The sequence below is a fragment of the Colobus angolensis genome, unplaced genomic scaffold (genome assembly GCF_000951035.1).
Source record: "Colobus angolensis palliatus isolate OR3802 unplaced genomic scaffold, Cang.pa_1.0 Scaffold343, whole genome shotgun sequence".
In the NCBI taxonomy this organism is placed as follows: domain Eukaryota; kingdom Metazoa; phylum Chordata; class Mammalia; order Primates; family Cercopithecidae; genus Colobus; species Colobus angolensis.
This window is the reverse complement of record NW_012116744.1, coordinates 1472306-1490249: the sequence shown is the minus strand read 5'-3', so window position 1 is coordinate 1490249 and position 17944 is coordinate 1472306. Positions and strand designations below refer to the sequence as shown.

The 17944-nt window shown below is 36.8% G+C and overlaps 1 protein-coding gene across 1 annotated transcript in view; it reads left to right on the top strand.

The window, feature by feature from the left end:
• The window catches only part of LONP2 (lon peptidase 2, peroxisomal), a 104956-nt gene that overhangs the window by 3342 nt on the left and 83670 nt on the right, over positions 1 to 17944 (top strand). The window contains exons 2-5 of the mRNA XM_011952591.1: positions 2786 to 2908; positions 5905 to 6068; positions 7289 to 7383; positions 13528 to 13786. Of these exons, the coding sequence (XP_011807981.1) occupies positions 2786 to 2908; positions 5905 to 6068; positions 7289 to 7383; positions 13528 to 13786 (641 nt within the window). The remainder of the gene's footprint in view (positions 1 to 2785; positions 2909 to 5904; positions 6069 to 7288; positions 7384 to 13527; positions 13787 to 17944) is intronic.

Genomic DNA, 17944 nt, shown 5'->3' with positions numbered 1-17944 from the left:
AAAGTGTGTCTTGGGCATAATCTGTCTTTTAACTCCCAGATACACCCTGACAGTTGTTTTTCTAAAAATCATTCAGTCAGTGCTCAGATTCTAGTTAGTCCAAATTGATATGGTTTGGCTGTGTCCCCACCCAAATCTCACTTTGAATTGTAATAATTCCCATGTGTCAGGGGCGGTGCCAGGTGTAGATAATTGAATTATGGGGGCTGTTTCCCCCTTACTGTTCTCTTGGTAGTGAGTAAGTCTCGCAAGATCTGGTGGTTATATAAATGATAGCTCCCCTGCACACGCTGTCTTGCCTGCCGCCATGCAAGACAGGCCTTTGCTTCTCCTTCCTCCATGATTGCCTTCCTCCATGATTGTGAGGCCTCCTCAGCCATGTGGAACTGTAAGTCCATTAAACCTCTGTCTTTTATAAATTACCCAGTCTCTGGTATGTCTTTATTAGCAGTGTGAGAACAGACTAATACACACATACTAAATATTAATATTTCAGCTTCTGATTGGCCGTGATAATATCATCAACTATGCTAAATTTCTAATAATACACATATTTCTAATAATATGCATCTAATAGGGGTTATATTGTGATTATGTAAGAGAATATTCTTGTCCTTAAGAACAAGGGTCCTTAATCTGTCACAGGATTAGAGATTTAAAGAATAAGGATCTCGATTCTGCAGCTTATCCTTAAATGTTCATTAATTATGTGTGAGTGTGGAGAGAGAGAAAGCAAACGTGGCAAAATGCTACTTTTCAGTTGGTGAATTCAATTGGTGAATCTGGAATAAGGATATATAGGAGTTACTGTATGATTCTTGTGACTTTTTTATACGTTTGCATTTTTTTCAATAGAAAGTTAAAAATAATCATGGCACAAGTTTACAAAGCCTTTGTAAACATTAGTATTAACTACTTTTGAGCCATTATTGCTTTTCATTCTAATTGACGTTTTGAAAGTACTTTTCCTCTGAGGCCTGTAAAATACGTGGACTATATTAATCAGTGATCTTTCAAAAACAAAGACTGAGGCCCAAACATTAAACCTAGATGAAAATCTGATTTTTAAAAATTCACAAATAATGCCAGATTTCATTTAAAAGACTTTTTTTCCCCCTTCTAGTTGGTTGAAATGTTGGATATGTCTGTCCCTGCAGTTGCTAAATTGAGACGTCTTTTAGATAGTCTTCCAAGGGAAGCTTTACCAGACATCTTGACATCAATTATCCGAACAAGCAACAAAGAGAAACTCCAGGTACAGTGTTCCCTTCTTGAATGCCAGGTTGCTTTGTCACTTTTTATTGAGATCTAGATAGTGAGTAGTTAAGTTTTGACCTTCAAGAAAAAGATATTGGAGACCCAAAGTAGTTGAAATGCTTTTACATTTAAACTGACTTTCAAATGTGATTGTTTTATAATTTTGTTTACACAAGCAGCTCTTTTATTTGTATAATCAGTACTAATAGTCAATTTACAGAAAAAGTTAAAGCAAAGAATCACGAAAAGGTCAATATTTGGCTGGGTGCTCATGCCCGTAGTCCCAGCACTTTGGGAGGCTGAGATGGGTGGATCACTTGAGATCAGGAGTTCAAGACCAGCCTGGCCAACATGGCGAAACCCCATCTCTACTAAAAATACAAAATTAGCTGGGCGTGGTGGTGCACGCCTATAATCCTAGCTACTTGGGAGGCTGCGGCAGGACAATCGCTTGAACCCGGGAAGTGGAGGCTGCAGTGAGCCAAGATTGTGCCACTGCACTCCAGGCTGGGCAACAGAGACCTCTGTCTCAAAAAAAAAAAAAAAAAAGGGTGAATATTTAATTTGACTTAAATATGTAGACATTCTTTGATTCACTATTTTTAAATGTGGAGCCATGGCCCTTCCCTTATGTGTGGACCTGCTTTCTTAGTATCTTCATGATGTTTTTTATATAAATCACACCTATGATACATTACTTATAATTTTAAATTTTTATTTATTTAAAGTGAAATGAATTTTAAAGACACTTGAAAAGTAATCAAAGTGTAGAATCCTACATTTACATGACTTAATCCCCAAACTGTAATACTTTATAAGTTTTCTTGCACATTTATTTTTAAAGCAGTCTTTTTTACTGAATCATCCTAGAACATTTGTTTGTTTTCAGTGAAACAGCTCTTTCATGTGTTACCAGTTTATTTAATACTTAAATCCAACTGTTATAATAGCAAATGCAACTAACACAAACAGGTTGGTTATACACAGGAATTCAATTAAACCGGTGGGAGTAGAAGAGTTACGGGACTGCCAGAGAGCCCCCTGGCTATGGGCGGCAGCAGTGTGTTTTACTGCAGGAATGGAGAGCGGCCCGTGCTCCGACAAATCACTAGTGAGAGTTGGTTCAGTGCTTCTGTTGTCTTGTGTATGTAAACATTTAATATTTTGAACTTATAATTTGTTTAGATCTAATATGAAAACACATGCTGGGCTTTAAGAGAATAATTCCCAGAAAGAGTTGACATCAACTGTGTATCTGTTTTTTTTATCTTAAAAACACACAGCTTCATTTTAAAGTGAAAAATCAAGATTCTGTTTTTTTCTTTCTTTTTTGAGGATTCTGATACTCATCTCAAACAACCTTGCTGATTAATATAGTTCATTTGGTTATCTTAGCCGTAGTGTAGCTGTGAATCCTGGTAAGAATTTTTTTTTTTTAACTTGGCAATTCAAACCATGGCTCTGACTGCCTGTTTTTGGATTGTGTGTTTCTGAGAGAGATCCTATTAATTGACTCACATTTCCTTAGATTTTAGATGCTGTGAGCCTAGAGGAGCGGTTCAAGATGACTATACCACTGCTTGTCAGACAAATTGAAGGCCTGAAATTGCTTCAAAAAACCAGAAAACCCAAGCAAGATGATGATAAGAGGGTAAATATTTATTTTAATCCATTTAAGATTTGAAAAAAGAGGAGAATAAAGAGAGGAACAAAAAAGAAAAGTTTATCGTCTCCTACCACTCGCATTACTGATAAAATTTAGGTGTTTTCTTCTCATCCTTGTCTTTGCCTGGATTTATTTTTTAAAGCATGTAAGCATTTTTCTCACTTTGTTTTGGTTATCATCCAAAAGGATAACTTACTGAGCCATTTCCCCTTTTGTTTCCAGTGTTTTGCATATTGTAAACACTAACAAATTATTCTGATGGGTGTCTTTGAGTGTAACTTTTTTTACTGCATGTAGTATTAAGGAAGTAATACAAAACTGTTTCTTAAAGGGACTGTATGTTGTGTCCGAAATTTGGCTGTTTTCAACTTACAAAAGTTTCCATTTTTATTTAGTCAAACTCTTGATCTTTTTTTGTTTTCTAAGTTTAAGTCCTCTAACCTCCAGTGGCTTGATAAATATTCACTTTCCTTTCAGTTTAACTTTAGTTGATTTTTTTTTTTTTTTTTTGAGGCGGAGTCTCGCTCTGTCCCCGGGGCTGGAGTGCAGTGGCCGGATCTCAGCTCACTGTAAGCTCCGCCTCCCGGGTTTACGCCATTCTCCTGCCTCAGCCTCCCGAGTAGCTGGGACTACAGGGCGCCTGCCACCTCGCCCGGCTAGTTTTTTTTGTATTTTTAGTAGAGACGAGGTTTCACCGTGTTAGTCAGGATGGTCTCGATCTCCTGACCTCGTGATCCGCCCGTCTCGGCCTCCCAAAGTGCTGGGATTACAGGCTTGAGCCACCGCGCCCGGCCAACTTTAGTTGATTTTTTTAAAAGTATTTAATTCTTTCTTTAACCCATATATTATTTTGAAGACAGCAGTTGTATTTTTCCCTCAAATAGCTTTTTATTTGACTCAACGCCACTAATTAAATAATCCTTCCCATCCCCATTATCATCCATTACATTTATATGTATGATGGGATCTGTTTGAAGTCTACCTCGATCTGTTGATTTTTCAATTTTTATGTCTGGACAGAGTTTAGATTAGGAAAATATATTTGATATGGACAGGATGTGAAAATGGCAGTTCTTTGAAGGCTGTTGGAGATGCAGAACTCTGACTTAAGTGAGGTGTTGAGAATTATGTTAGCAATTTGATGTCATCAGTACAGAAGTCTTGTCATCAAAGAGAATACATTGTAGAGAAAGCAGAGCAGAAGGGAAGAACTCCTCCCTGGTGGTACTAGAGAAGGGGCAGTAAAGTAGGCCGAGGAGAGAGATAGGAACAGTGATCATCATGCTGGGGTTTAGTACTCCAGGACACCATGCTGTTTAAAACATGCAGAAAACTGGATTATTTCTGGCTTGAGATCAGATTAGGGATTCAATTACTCATTTTGTGTAGAAAGACAAATCCACTGGGAGTTGCAGAAAACTGCAACTTACTCTTAATAAAGGTTGCCATCACTTAAAATGAAAGTTTTTCAAAAGTGCTCCAGAAAGTGGTTAAACAAGAGACAGTTATTTAAAAAGTAGGAATCAGGATAATATTTGGGGTTAGCCTAAAACTCTGTCCTTTTCATTCCCCTAAGAGTTGAAAAGCACTGTTTTAGCAGTCAGGAAGGAAAAATGCATTAAAAAGTGCTTTTGTCTTAACAGTGAAATCACTGATATGCTTATAAAAATCTCACTTTTAAAAATATATATAATATGTTGTTTTTTATTTATAATATTTTATCTGCTGATGACATATAAGAATAAAAGCATATATTTAGTACTTATGTTTTTATAAAATTAAATTTTTATTTACTGCTTTATGTTTTAAACATTTTTATATTTGAATGTATTAAATAGATAAATTTTCCAGGTTAAAAAAATAAGTTCTGGGCTGAATGGGGTGGCTCACACCTGTAATCCCAGCACTTTGGGAGGCTAAGGAAGGAGAATTGCTTGAGGCCAGGAGTTCAGGACCAGGCTGGGCAACATAATGAGACCTCTACAAAAAAAAAAAATTTAAAAATTAGCCAACATGCTGGTGTGTTTCTGTAGTCCCAGCTACTTAGGAAGCTGAGGTGGAAGGATTGCTTGAGCCAGGGAGGGTGAGGCTGCAGTAAGCAGTGTTGATGCCATTGCACTTCAGCCTGGATGACAAAGCTTGACCTGACCCTGTCTCAAAAAATAAAATGTTCTGGGGGCTTTTAAATTAAATGCTAGTATATCATTTTGCTCCAGTAATGGTTGTTTATTCATGAATTTCAAGGAGCACATAAGGTGGTTTTAACATATGATAGAGAGATCATAGCGGAGAACACAAAGGCCATTTGACTTTGCACAGAATATGTTTTTTAGATTTGAAAGAACAATTTTGACAGGATGGGAACAGATGCCAAAGGCTCACTGAAGTGATTGATGAGGTAAGGGATCTGGTGGTTATAGCCACTTGTCACAGAACCTCACAAGAAGGGAAGTAAATAGTGTGGTAGTTAACTAGAAGGAACTAGAGCTAAGAAAAAATATTTTGAAAGCAGGAAAGCTTTGAAGACAAAATAGAGCCAGTGATGGAAAGGTTGAAGATGCTAGGAAGAAATTTTATAATACGAGAGATAAAATGGAATTTTTTTCAGTCACCAAATGGTAAGAAGTAATGTATTTCAAGAAAATAGTGGCTGCAATAGTAGCTCAAAGAAAGATAGTTCCTAGATGGTTTAATCATTTCTGGTATCCAGTTCCTTGAAATTTGTTTTCTCATGCACGTATTATTGTAAGCATATACCAAAGAATCATGTCTACCTTATGCTGGTCTGCTTTTGCAATTCTACTGCCTCTCTGTATACAACCGCCTGAAGTTCAGATTATCATTCTGAACTTCACTTCCTAAAGCTATAGACTATAGTCATAAAAATGTTTATTCAGAACCAGTCATAATCTTATGTGTACCTGGGTACTATTTCCAATTTATTTTGACATACGGTTTTACTCTTCTGCTTTCTACATTAGGTTATAGCAATACGCCCTATTAGGAGAATTACACATATCTCAGGTACTTTAGAAGATGAAGATGAAGATGAAGATAATGATGACATTGTCATGCTAGAGAAAAAAATACAAACATCTAGTATGCCAGAGCAGGCCCATAAAGTCTGTGTCAAAGAGATAAAGAGGTAAATTATAAAAAGCATTTGTTCATTATTGTTTTCATTCTTAGTACTCATGATTAACATTCTTAGTACTCCTGATTAACACCACTTTCACTACTCTTCTCAAATACTGAGGATACATGGTGCAAGTCTTCCACCTGCAGTGTGCTGTCAAGCATTATAACTCTTGCAGCTGCCTTTTTGTTGTCTGAAAGAATAGACCATGCTTCTTTGTTTATACGTAATGTTTGTTCAGTTAGCATCGTATTCTTCACATGTGACTTTTCTTCTCTAGATTATAAACTCTCAAGGGCAAGGACTGTCCATTTCTCTTCGTACAAGACAAAGTACAGGGAAACCTTGATAACAGAATAGGATATGTGGGTTGATTACATTTTCTGGATATCCCCAGTGTTAAACTGAAAGCCATTTTTCCTTCACACACTTTTAACTTTATAACTCTTATTCCATTTTCTTTTATTAGTGAATTGTAATGAGCCTGTTTGAATGCTTAGTGACTTCATACTTGACTTTCTGAGGCTCACAGTTAAGAACATTGGTAATTGTAGTTGATGGGTATTTTATATTGCCTCTGACATTAGTTAATATATGTAGAACATTTATTACGTGCAGAACACTTTGCTTAGTACTGCATATATTATGGAAGTTGCATTTGTTATTAAGTATATATTAGCTTGCTTTTATGAGCAGACCTCACTCATCTCTGATACAAAAGAATAAAATTATTGTATTACACATAGTTAGGCACTTACATCTTACTGTGATAAGTAAACCAATGGATATGTGTCACTTGACTATCCCTGTGAGCTTAAAAGGGACACACACTAGTGAGGCCATATTTCCAGGATAGAATTAGATATACTGTTTTCTCCTACAGTTTGCAGGTATCTGCCTTATTTTGTTTTGTAAGTACATTAAATACTTAATGTACTTACAAAATATGAGAATACATCGTAGAGAAAGCAGAGCAGAAGGGAAGAACCCCTCCCTGGTGGGACTATAGAAGGGGCAGTAAAGTAGGCTGGGGAGAGAGAGAGGAGTGGTAATCATTACATTACAAAACAAAATAAACGTTTTATCATCTGGATACTTTCAAACTTTTTCAGATTTGTTTAACTAAATATGCATGATATATCTAACCAAGAAAGAGAGCTGTTTGATTTTTCTGTTACAGAATTTTTCTGTGTTCTTGAACAAGTTTGCTATGTATTCTTTCTCCACAGACTCAAAAAAATGCCTCAGTCAATGCCAGAATATGCTCTGACTAGAAATTATTTGGAACTTATGGTAGAACTTCCTTGGAACAAAAGCACAACTGGTAAGCCAAAAAATTACACCTTTTTTGCAGTCTAATTGTCATTCAGAAAGCTCATGCAATTTTTCATTTCAAATTTACTCCACTGATTGTCTGTTATTTTTGTTTTCAATTTTTTTGAAACCATTTTATCGAAGTATGATTGGCATACAAAGAGCTGTATATATTTAATGAATACATCTCAGTGAGTTTCGGAGTAAGTATACACCCATAAAACCATCACAATCCTCATAGCCATAAACATATCCATCACCTCCAAAGTTTCCTCCTACATCTTTTGTGATTATTATTATCATCATTATTATTGGCTTTTTTGTTTTGGTACTCGTGGTAAGAACGTTGAACATAAGGTCTAATGTTAAATTAACAATATTGTTAGCAATAGGCACTTTTCGTTGTAGTAGATCTCTAGAACTTATTTATCTTACATAACTGAAACTTTGTTCCCTTTAACCATCACCTCCCATTTTCTTCTCCTCTCATCCCCTGGCAACTACTAGTCTACTCTCCATTTCTATGAGTTTGACTATTTTAGATTCCACATGCATTAAATAGGTGAAATCATACAGTACTTGTCTTTCCGTGTCTGGCTTATTTCACTTAGCATGATGCCCTCTAGTTCCATCCATGTTGTCACAGATGGCAAGATTTCCTTCTTTTTTAAGGTGCATAATGTTCCATTGTATGTCTATACCACATTTTCTTTATTCACTTATGTATCAGTAGACATTTCAGTTGTTTCCGTATCTTGGCTATTGTAAGTAATACTGCAGTGAATATGGAAATGCAGCTATCTCTTTGAGATCCTGATTTCAGTTCCTTTGGCTCTTTACCCAGAGGTGGGATTGCTGGATCATATGGAAGTTGTTTTTTAACTTTTTTAGTAACTTCCATACTGTGTCCATAAAGGCTATACCAATTTACATTCCAAACAATAGTGCACAACGGTGCCCTTTTCTCCATATCCTCACCTTCACTGGTTATGGTTGGTTTGTTTTTTTTAATAATGGCCATCCTAACAGGCATAAAGTGCTTTCTCATTGTGGTTTTGATTTGCATTTCCCTGATTATTAGTCATGATAAGCACCTATTTGATTTTTTGGTGTTAAGTTTCATGAGTTTCTTATATATTTTGGATATTAACCCCTTATCAGATATATGGTTTGCACATATTTTCTCCCATTACATAGGTTGCTTTCTCATTTTGCTGAACTTTTTTTTCTGTACAGAAGCTTTTTAGTTTGATATAATTTCACTTGTTCATTTTTGCTTTTGTTGACTTGACTTTGGTGTCATATCAAAAATACCATGCCCAGACCAATGTCAAGGAGCTTTTAAAATATATTTTCTTCTAGGACTTTTACAGTTTCAGGCCTTACATTTAAGTCTTTAGTCCATTTTGAATTAATGTTTGTACACGGTGTAATATAAGGGTTCAAGTGCGTTCTTCTGCATGTGGGTATCTGGTTTTCCCAACAACATTTTTTTGAAGAGACTGGCCTTTCCCTGTTGCATGTTCTTGGTGCCCTTGTTGAAAATTAGTTGACCTTCTAGCTAACCTTATAGGGTTTATTTCTGGGCTCTCCATTCTATTCCATTGGTCTGTATGTCTGTTTTTGTGCCAGAATCATACTCTCTGATTACTGTAGCTTCGTAATATAACTTGAAGTCAGAAAGTCTGGTGTCTCCACGTTTGTTCTTCCTCCAGATTGGTTTGGCTATTCAGGGTCTTTTGTAATTTCTTATTAATTTTAGGATTTTTTAAATCTATTTTTGTGACAAATGTCATTGGAATTTTAATAGGGATTACATTGAACTAGTAGATTGCTTTGAGTGGTGTAGATATTTTAACAACGTTCTTCTAGTCTGTGAACATGTAGTATCTTTCCATTTGTTTGTGTCTAACTTCTCTCATCAGCGTTTTATGATGTTTAGTGTACAGACCTTCCACCTCCTTGGTTAAGTGTGTAGTTAAGTATTTCATTCTTTCTGAAACTATTGTAAATGAGATTGTTTCCTTAATTTCTATTTATTTATTAATTTTTTTGACATGGAGTTTCACTCTTGTCGCCCAGGCTGGAGCGCAGTGGCGTGATCTTGGCTCACTGCAACCTCTGCCTCCCAAGTTCAAGTGATTCTCCTGCTTCAGCCTCGCAAGTAGCCTCAATTCCAGGTGCCCACCATGATACCTGGCTAATTTTTTGTATTTTTAGCAGAGATGGGGTTTCACCATGTTGGACAAGCTAGTCTCGAACTCCTGACCTCAAGTGATCCACCCATCTCGGCCTCCCAAAGTGCTGGAATTACAAATGTGAGCCACTGCGCCTGGCCCTTAATTTCTCCTTAGAGAAAGTTTTTTTTTCTTTTTTGAGCTTTAATTTATTTAATATTTGCATGTCATAACAAAATACTGCCTTTTAGTTGAAAGGAAACATTTCTTGGTACTCTGAGATGCCATATGTGTCAGCACTAGAGATGTATAGCAGCCGTGTATCCATCATGAAAATTGAAGTGTAATTGACATAGAGTAAACTTCACAAATGTAATATGTACATTTTGATGAGTTTTGACTTATGTATACATCTGTAATGTTATCACCATAATTAAGATAACGAGTACAACCATCACCTCCAGAAGTTTCTTCATGCTCTTTAATAATCCCTTCCTTCTTCCCTGCCCCTTTCCTCCTTGCCTCCTAATCCCCAAGCAACCACTAAAGATTAATCTGTATTTTCTAAAATTTCATATAAATGGAATCATAGAGTATGAGCCCTTTTTTCTGGCTTCTTCAATTCAGCATGATTATTTTGAGGTTCATCCATGTTGCTGTATATAACAGTAATTTGTTTCTTTTTATTGCTGGAGTTGTATTCTGTTGTATGGATATACCATCATTTGTTTATCAGTTCACTTGTTGATATACATTTGGGTTGTTTTCAGTATTTTTGGCTATTAAAAATAAAGCTGGCTGGGCACAGTGGCTCACACCTGTAATCCTAGCACTTTGAGAGACCAAGGTGAACAGATCATTTGAACCCAGGAGTTTGAGACCAGCATGGGTAACATAGGAAGACCCCGACTCTATTTTAAAAAGTAAAATAATAAATAAAATAAAAATATTTAATAAAATAAAATATCAAAAAATAAAGCTACTGTGAGCTGTGGTAGTAAATTTATTTTTTAATTTATTTAATATTTGCATGTCATAACAAAATACTGCCTTTTAGTTGAAAGGAAACATTTCTTGGTACTCTGAGATGCCATATGTGTCGGCACTAGAGATGTATAGCAGCCGTGTATCCATCATGAAAATAATTCCATTGTTTAGCATTTCAACAAAGAACTGAAGATGAGTAAATTATGGTATAAAAGGAGTCATGTTAAGCTCCTAAACCTTTGCTACATAGGATTATGTCTAGATAATTGTGAGTGTGGTTATAAAACCATGAAAATGCCATTCATATATATATTTTTGAGACGGAGTCTCATTCTGTTGCCCAATCTGGAGTGCAGTGGTGTGATCTTGACTCACTGCAACCTCCGCCTCCTGGGTTCAAGCAATTCTCCTGCCTCAGCCTCCCAAGTAGCTGGTATTATAGATGCTTGCAACCACACCCGGCTCATTTTTGTATTTTTAGTAGAGACGAGGTTTCACTATGTTGGCCAGGCTGGTCTAGAACTCCGGGCCTCAAGTGATCTGCCTGCCTTGTCCTCTAAAAGTGCTGGGATTATAGACCTGAGCCACTGTGTCCAGCCTAAATATCTTCGTTTGTTTGGTTTTTGAGACGGTGTCTTGCCCTGTCGCCCAGGCTGGAATGCAGTGGTGCGATCTCGGCTCACTGCAACCTCTGCTTCCTGGGTTCAAGCGATTTTCCTGCATAGCAGGGATTACAGGCACCTGCCACCATGCCCAGCTAATTTTTGTATTTTTAGTAGAGATGGGGGTTTCACCACATTGGCCAGGCTGGTCTCGAACTCCTGACCTCAAGTGATCCTCCCACCTCGGCCTCCCAAAGTGCTGGGATTACAAGTGTGAGCCACCGAGCCCAGCCCCCAATTTGTAATTTCTGAAAGAGAAGTTTACCTACCAAGTGGAGATCTCAGATAGTAACTGAAAGCAGAAAGGAAAGCAGAGAGGAAAAAGTTGTAGGAAATATCTTTGCAGATTTTCCCATCTCAGAGGAGTCAGTAGATACCATTTCAATCTTCCAATTATAAATAGGGAAATTTATATTGAAATTTGAAAAATTTTTTTCATGTAACCACGTTATTCAAAACAGGAAGCCTGCTTTCTGAATCATTAAAGAGAATAATAAGAAAAATATATCCTGTATGGAAAAGATAGAAAATAATGTATACAGCATGGAAATCACCTTTACTTAAAAGACTGAAAGAACTTTTAAAATTATCTTTACTTGGCATATTTCTTGGAAGAAATTTCTTCACAGTATTGTGTCTTTTCTAAATTATCTTGACTTTTATTCTTACCTTACTGAATGTGTTAATCATGAATGGATAACGCATTATAACAAGTACCTTTTTAGGTACAAGATGATATTTTGATGGAAACTTACTCTTCTTGGACATGATGATATTGATGACCTAACATTGAACCATCTTTGCATAACTGAAATAAATCCCACTTGGATTTAGTAGATTATTCTTTATAGATTTGATTTGCTAGCATTTTAATATTTACAGCTATATAAAAAGGGATGTCTGAGGTTTTCTTTTATGTTTACTGTGGTAGGTTTTAGTGTCAGGGCTAGCATTGTGAAACAATTGAGAAACTTTCTATCTTTCACTTCTTCATATATTCATTGGTTAGGTTCTGGAGCCAGGAAAGGGGGAAGAAATTTTAGTTCTTCTCCTCCTACGTCACTCACCTAGGACTCTGACTAAAATCAATAGTACTATAATTAAATTATATAGTTTACTGCTTAGCTAGGTTTTTGGGGGAACCAGCTTGGGAACCAAATTACCATCTCGGGCCATTTTTTTCCTTTATGAAAAGTTCGTAGCAAATTCTAGATAATTAAAAGAGTGTGTACTAATTAATTAAAAGATTTGTATGTATTTCTCTCTCCCATCTTCTTCTTTCACTGCCAGCATGATCATGTGGCTGTGTCTTATCCTCTGGCAGCCACCCATCTAATGAATTTATTTTGGCTTCTGTTACCTGGTGTTTAATCTGAGTATTTTAAGTGCTAAAACATATTAGTAAACCTGTTGAAAGCCTGGCTCTAGAAACAAAGCCTAACTCACACACTTCTGGTGAGACTTTGATACAACTTTCTGTGTGGCAGTTAGGCAATTCTTTACATCATCTCTTTTTTTTTGACCCAGCACTTCTGTTCATAGAAGATAATCTGAAAGAAATCATTGCAGATATATGGGATGATTTAGTTACAGTGATGCACAGTTGAAGCATCTTTTATAAATGTAAAGATGTATAAACAACTTGAATGCTCAGCAGTAGGGAAGTAGTTAAATGAATATAGATAATTAAGTAACGGAGTATTAAGTAGCCATAGAGTGTTACTGATAAATATATGTGTGACAGTGAAAGTTGTCTGTAATATATTAAGTGAAAAAAACATTTTACAAAACTTAAAGGCCCCATAAAATCCCATTTTGAAAAATAGGTTTGTAAATGCACGCACACAGCCTGGAATAACACATACTGAAGTAAAAGTAGTGGTGATCTCTTGGAGGCATGAGATTATGGGTAACTGTTTTCTTCTTTTCTATTAGTGTATCAGCTTTTCTGGAATGAACATATATTACTACTGAAATAAGGAAAAAAATCACCCTTTTTTAAAAGGAACAAATGCCAGCACACATAGAATATGTAGAAATTATATCTCCATAAGAAGTAATGCATAACTAGAAAATCATTCCAAATAAAATGATATGAACATTGAGTTTTTAATTGTTTAGTCCCTACTATCTCTGGAGACACTAAGTCTTAAGCAGAAAAACCAAACCAAGTGCAGATCTCCTAGAAGCCTCATTTAGAAGGATCCAAGTCTGTTCTTATCACATCTGTTTTCAAAAAAAAATATTTTGCTCTCGTTATGCTTGAAAGCAGTTCTTTAACTTAAAAATTTTATGTGTTCTAATTATTTCTGTTGGGTTATTTGACAGACCGCCTGGACATTAGGGCAGCCCGGATTCTTCTGGATAATGACCATTATGCCATGGAAAAATTGAAGAAAAGAGTGCTGGAATACTTGGCTGTCAGACAGCTGAAAAATAACCTGAAGGGCCCAATCCTGTGCTTTGTTGGCCCTCCTGGGGTTGGTAAAACAAGTGTGGGAAGATCAGTGGCCAAGACTCTAGGTCGAGAGTTCCATAGGATTGCACTTGGAGGAGTATGTGATCAGTCTGACATTCGAGGACACAGGTAGAACACTTCTCTCAGTTTAATCTCTGATTCCTCTTTCTTTTTAATTGACTAGAACTCCCTAAAAGCTTAGGCATAGCATACGTCTGTTTTCTTTAAAGGGCTATTTGTGGTACCTTCAATGGAAAGGACATTTACAAGACTTATCAGCTAGCCTAGAGCCTCTAAGCACCCAAACTGACCTTGGTTTTGTTTGACAGTGGATACCTACTCTGTGCCTCAGCTTTCCTGGAATCTCATTTGAATGTAATTATAAGTTATTTATGATTGGATATTATTATGTCTTTACACTCTTTTCAACCCAGTAGCAGTCCATAAATAACCTCTAACTCTTAGAGTTAAACAAAGTAACTGCAATAGGGAGGGCCAATAGGAGGAGGTAGGAAGTCTTTGATAACAAGCTTGTTCTGATTGCAGTCTAAGCTTCCTTTTTTTTTTTTTTTTGAGACGCAGTCTTGCTCTGTCGCCCAGGCTGGAGTGCAGTGGCTGGATCTCAGCTCACTGCAACCTCCGCCTCCCGGGTTCACGCCATTCTGCTGCCTCAGCCTCCCGAGTAGCTGGGACCACAGGCACCGGCCACCTCGCCCGGCTAATTTTTTGTATTTTTAGTAGAGACGGGGTTTCACCGTGTTAGCCAGGATGGTCTCGATCTCCTGACCTCGTGATCTGCCCGTCTCGGCCTCCCAAAGTGCTGGGATTACAGGCTTGAGCCACCGCCCCTGGCCTAAGCTTCCTTTTATGAAGGTTGGTTTGTATTATGAATATGAGTAATAAGGATAAATGTTAGCGTAATTATTAAGGCTTATTCTTGCATTTTGGACTCACTTTCTATCAAAAAACAATAAACTGTAAGAACTGTCTCTCTAGGCTGGGTGCAGTGGCTCATGCCTGTAATCCTAACACTTTGGGAGGCTGAGATGGGTGGATTGTTTGAGCCCAACAGTTTGAGACCAGCTTGGGCAGCATAGGGAAACACTTTTGTCTCTACAAAATTTATATTTAAATTTTAAATTTTAATTTTTGTCTCTACAAAAATTAAAAAATTAGGCAGGCACAGTGGCATGCACCTGTGGTCTCAGCTACTCAGGAGGCTGAGGTGGGAGAATCATTTAGGCCTGGGAAGGTCCAGGCTGCAGTGAGCCATGATTGTCCCACTGCTCACCAGCCTGGAGACAGAGACATTATCTCAAAAAACAAACAAACAACAACAACGAAACTGTTTCTGATTCATCTGACATTATTAGAATCAGATTTGCATGTTGCATTCATTGTTCTCCCTGATCTCTCTGTTGACCTGATGGAAGATGCCTTGGGAAGGTATGAATTTACATTTCATGGTTTAAAGGATTCATAGCAATTGTAAGTTGTGAGAAAACATACCTATAATATATGTGTTAAAGAACATGTTTAAATGTAGAAACCATAAACTTCTTATAAAAGAATATGATGCTTTTTAAATATCTTGTTCTCTATTATTCAAAGGGATCCCTATCCATAGACAGGGATGGGAAACTGTTTCAGAAACTTTTCTATGAGAAATGGTTATTTTTATTCTCTTTTATTTGCTCACTTAAAATTCTTATGCATTTTAAAAAAATCATTACTGGCCTTGTGTGGTAGCTCACACCTGTAATCCCAGCACTTTAGGAGGCCAAGGCAGGCAGATTACTTGAGCTCAGGAGTTCAAGACCAGCCTGGGCAACATGGTGAGACCCCATCTCTAAAAAAATAATAATAATAAATTTTAAAAAAGAATCATCACAAGATTTTAGTAAATAAACAATGAGGGGTGCAGATCAGAGTAGAGAATTGATTTGGGTGATTTCTTCTGGCAATTTCAAAAGATATTTTTGTTGCCTAGACTTCTTATTCTTGCATGTACCACTAGAGGCTGTAGTTAGCTCTCGTAAAGGAATTGGCATTTCTCTTGGACCAAACTTAAAGAAGCTGTGTCTAGGGCCTAAATCTTTTCATTTTAGCGACAGAGTAAGTCTTTGATGGCATTTAGAGAGTGAGTTTGTGGAATTATATGAAATTGACATCATAAGCACATGACACGTAGGTGATTTGTTCTTATTTCTTTTCACATTGGTATTGATTATTTGATAAGGCTTGGAAAGCACTTATTTAATATCTGACACACAGCATTCACTAAAAATTAGCTTTAACCATTTAAATTCTATTAATAAATTCTCAGGAGGACAAATTTAGATTTACAAGCTTCAGTATGAGTTTTTATAAATTTCAATCTGATTTTTTAAATTGCCTTCTAAAATATTTATCCTATTCTCAGCATTATTGCTTAATTTATATGGCAGAATTATGGGAAAATGCATTTTTCTATTGCCTATTAATGCACAATGTATAGTGTCATGGTTCTCGCCACTTATGAACATCGTTGGATTAAAATAAATCTCTGTTTTAAATCCTTACTGACATATAAAATTTGTTCTTTTTTTCAAGTGAATATGCTTTTGTGTGTGTGACTGTATTAAGAAAATTGAGCCTAAAGAAAATAAGACTTGACTTTATGAGTCTTGTAAAAGGAGGTCATGTTACAATCACCATTGCCTAAAATATTTGTAAATATAACCTTTTTAGAAACGTATGTATGGAGGCTGTGATGGTTGCTGAGTAAGAAGTATCAGGATTTGTTTTGTGAATCATTTTATTCAGCCTGATTTTAGATACACCTTGCTGGTAGGTGTTACTTAGCTATCAGTGTACCAGATGTTTGACTACTATAGCAGCCTGCCCTTGTGCTGTTGGGGACGTATTACCCATCTACCCTGTAAATTATTAAAGCCTGTTAAAAAATTTTATTTCAAACCCTGTTTGGAAGCATGTGGAGAGTAGTGGGGTTCAGTTGTTGAGGAAAGGGTGAGGGCAGAGCATGCACTTAGGTCAGTTATGAATTGAAATGAATAGGAGGAGGAGAGAAAGAACAGTTGACGATTCCAGCACAACCGTGGGTGTGCCTGGGGGAACATGCGGTTCCATGTGACAGTTGAGGCATATGGGAGACAACCCAGGTCTTGGCATTTGAGTACTGGTCACGTGCTCACAGAGTTCATGAAAAGTTTTGTTTTTCCTTAGCCTCTGAGTAGGCACCACTGTTCCGCAGTCTTAGAATAGCCAAGGAAAAAGAAAGCTGCTTTGTTACTGCCCTTGCTTATCCTCTCGATTTTGCCACTCACTCTCCCTGTTTTTCCATGTGTAGAACCCTGGCCTTTTGCTGAAAGTACCTGCGTATGAGAAGGAGGATGCCGATAAGTTGGGGATTTATTTTAAAAACAAGCAAAGATATATTTTTTAGGGTTAAGCAGTAATGAGGTGGGAGATGGGGAAGAAAAAGAAAGGCTTGGCCGGGCGCGGTGGCTCAAAGCCTGTAATCCCAGCACTTTGGGAGGCCGAGACGGGCGGATCACGAGGTCAGCAGATCGAGACCATCCTGGCTAACACGGTGAAACCCCGTCTCTACTAAAAAATACAAAAATCTAGCCGGGCGAGGTGGCGGGCGCCTGTAGTCCCAGCTACTCCGGAGGCTGAGGCAGGAGAATGGCGTAAACCCGGGAGGAGGAGCTTGCAGTGAGCTGAGATCCGGCCACTGCACTCCAGCCTGGGCGACAGAGCGAGACTCCGTCTCAAAAAAAAAAAAAAAAAAGGCTTGCCTTAACATTTAATCCTACACTTGGAAAATAATAGTGATCTGACTAAAATTGGCTCATTTTTGTCTATATTGTTTTGAGTAGCTTAAAGGGAGAATAATGTTTATACTATGTATTAACTCATTCAGTTTTTCAGTCTTTTTGACATTTCTCATTTGGATTTATCTCCACTGTGATTTTTCTGTCCACTTTATAAGCCACAAAATACCCGTTCCCTTCTATCAGTTTTAACAACTTAAATTTTTATATTTAAATATTACATTTAAGTAATGTAAATCAATTCACACAAATTAAATATAAAGTAACTTCTTTTAAGATGAAGTTTTATGAAATCATGTTTGCATAATTGTTTTTCATTTTGTTCTTTGGTAAAAATAAATAATATATTAATGTTATGATATATCTTAAATCACTGTTGATATTCACTCCTAGAAATAATTTATCAGCTGTTTATTTAGATAATAAAATTATATTATTGTGAGAAATCCTT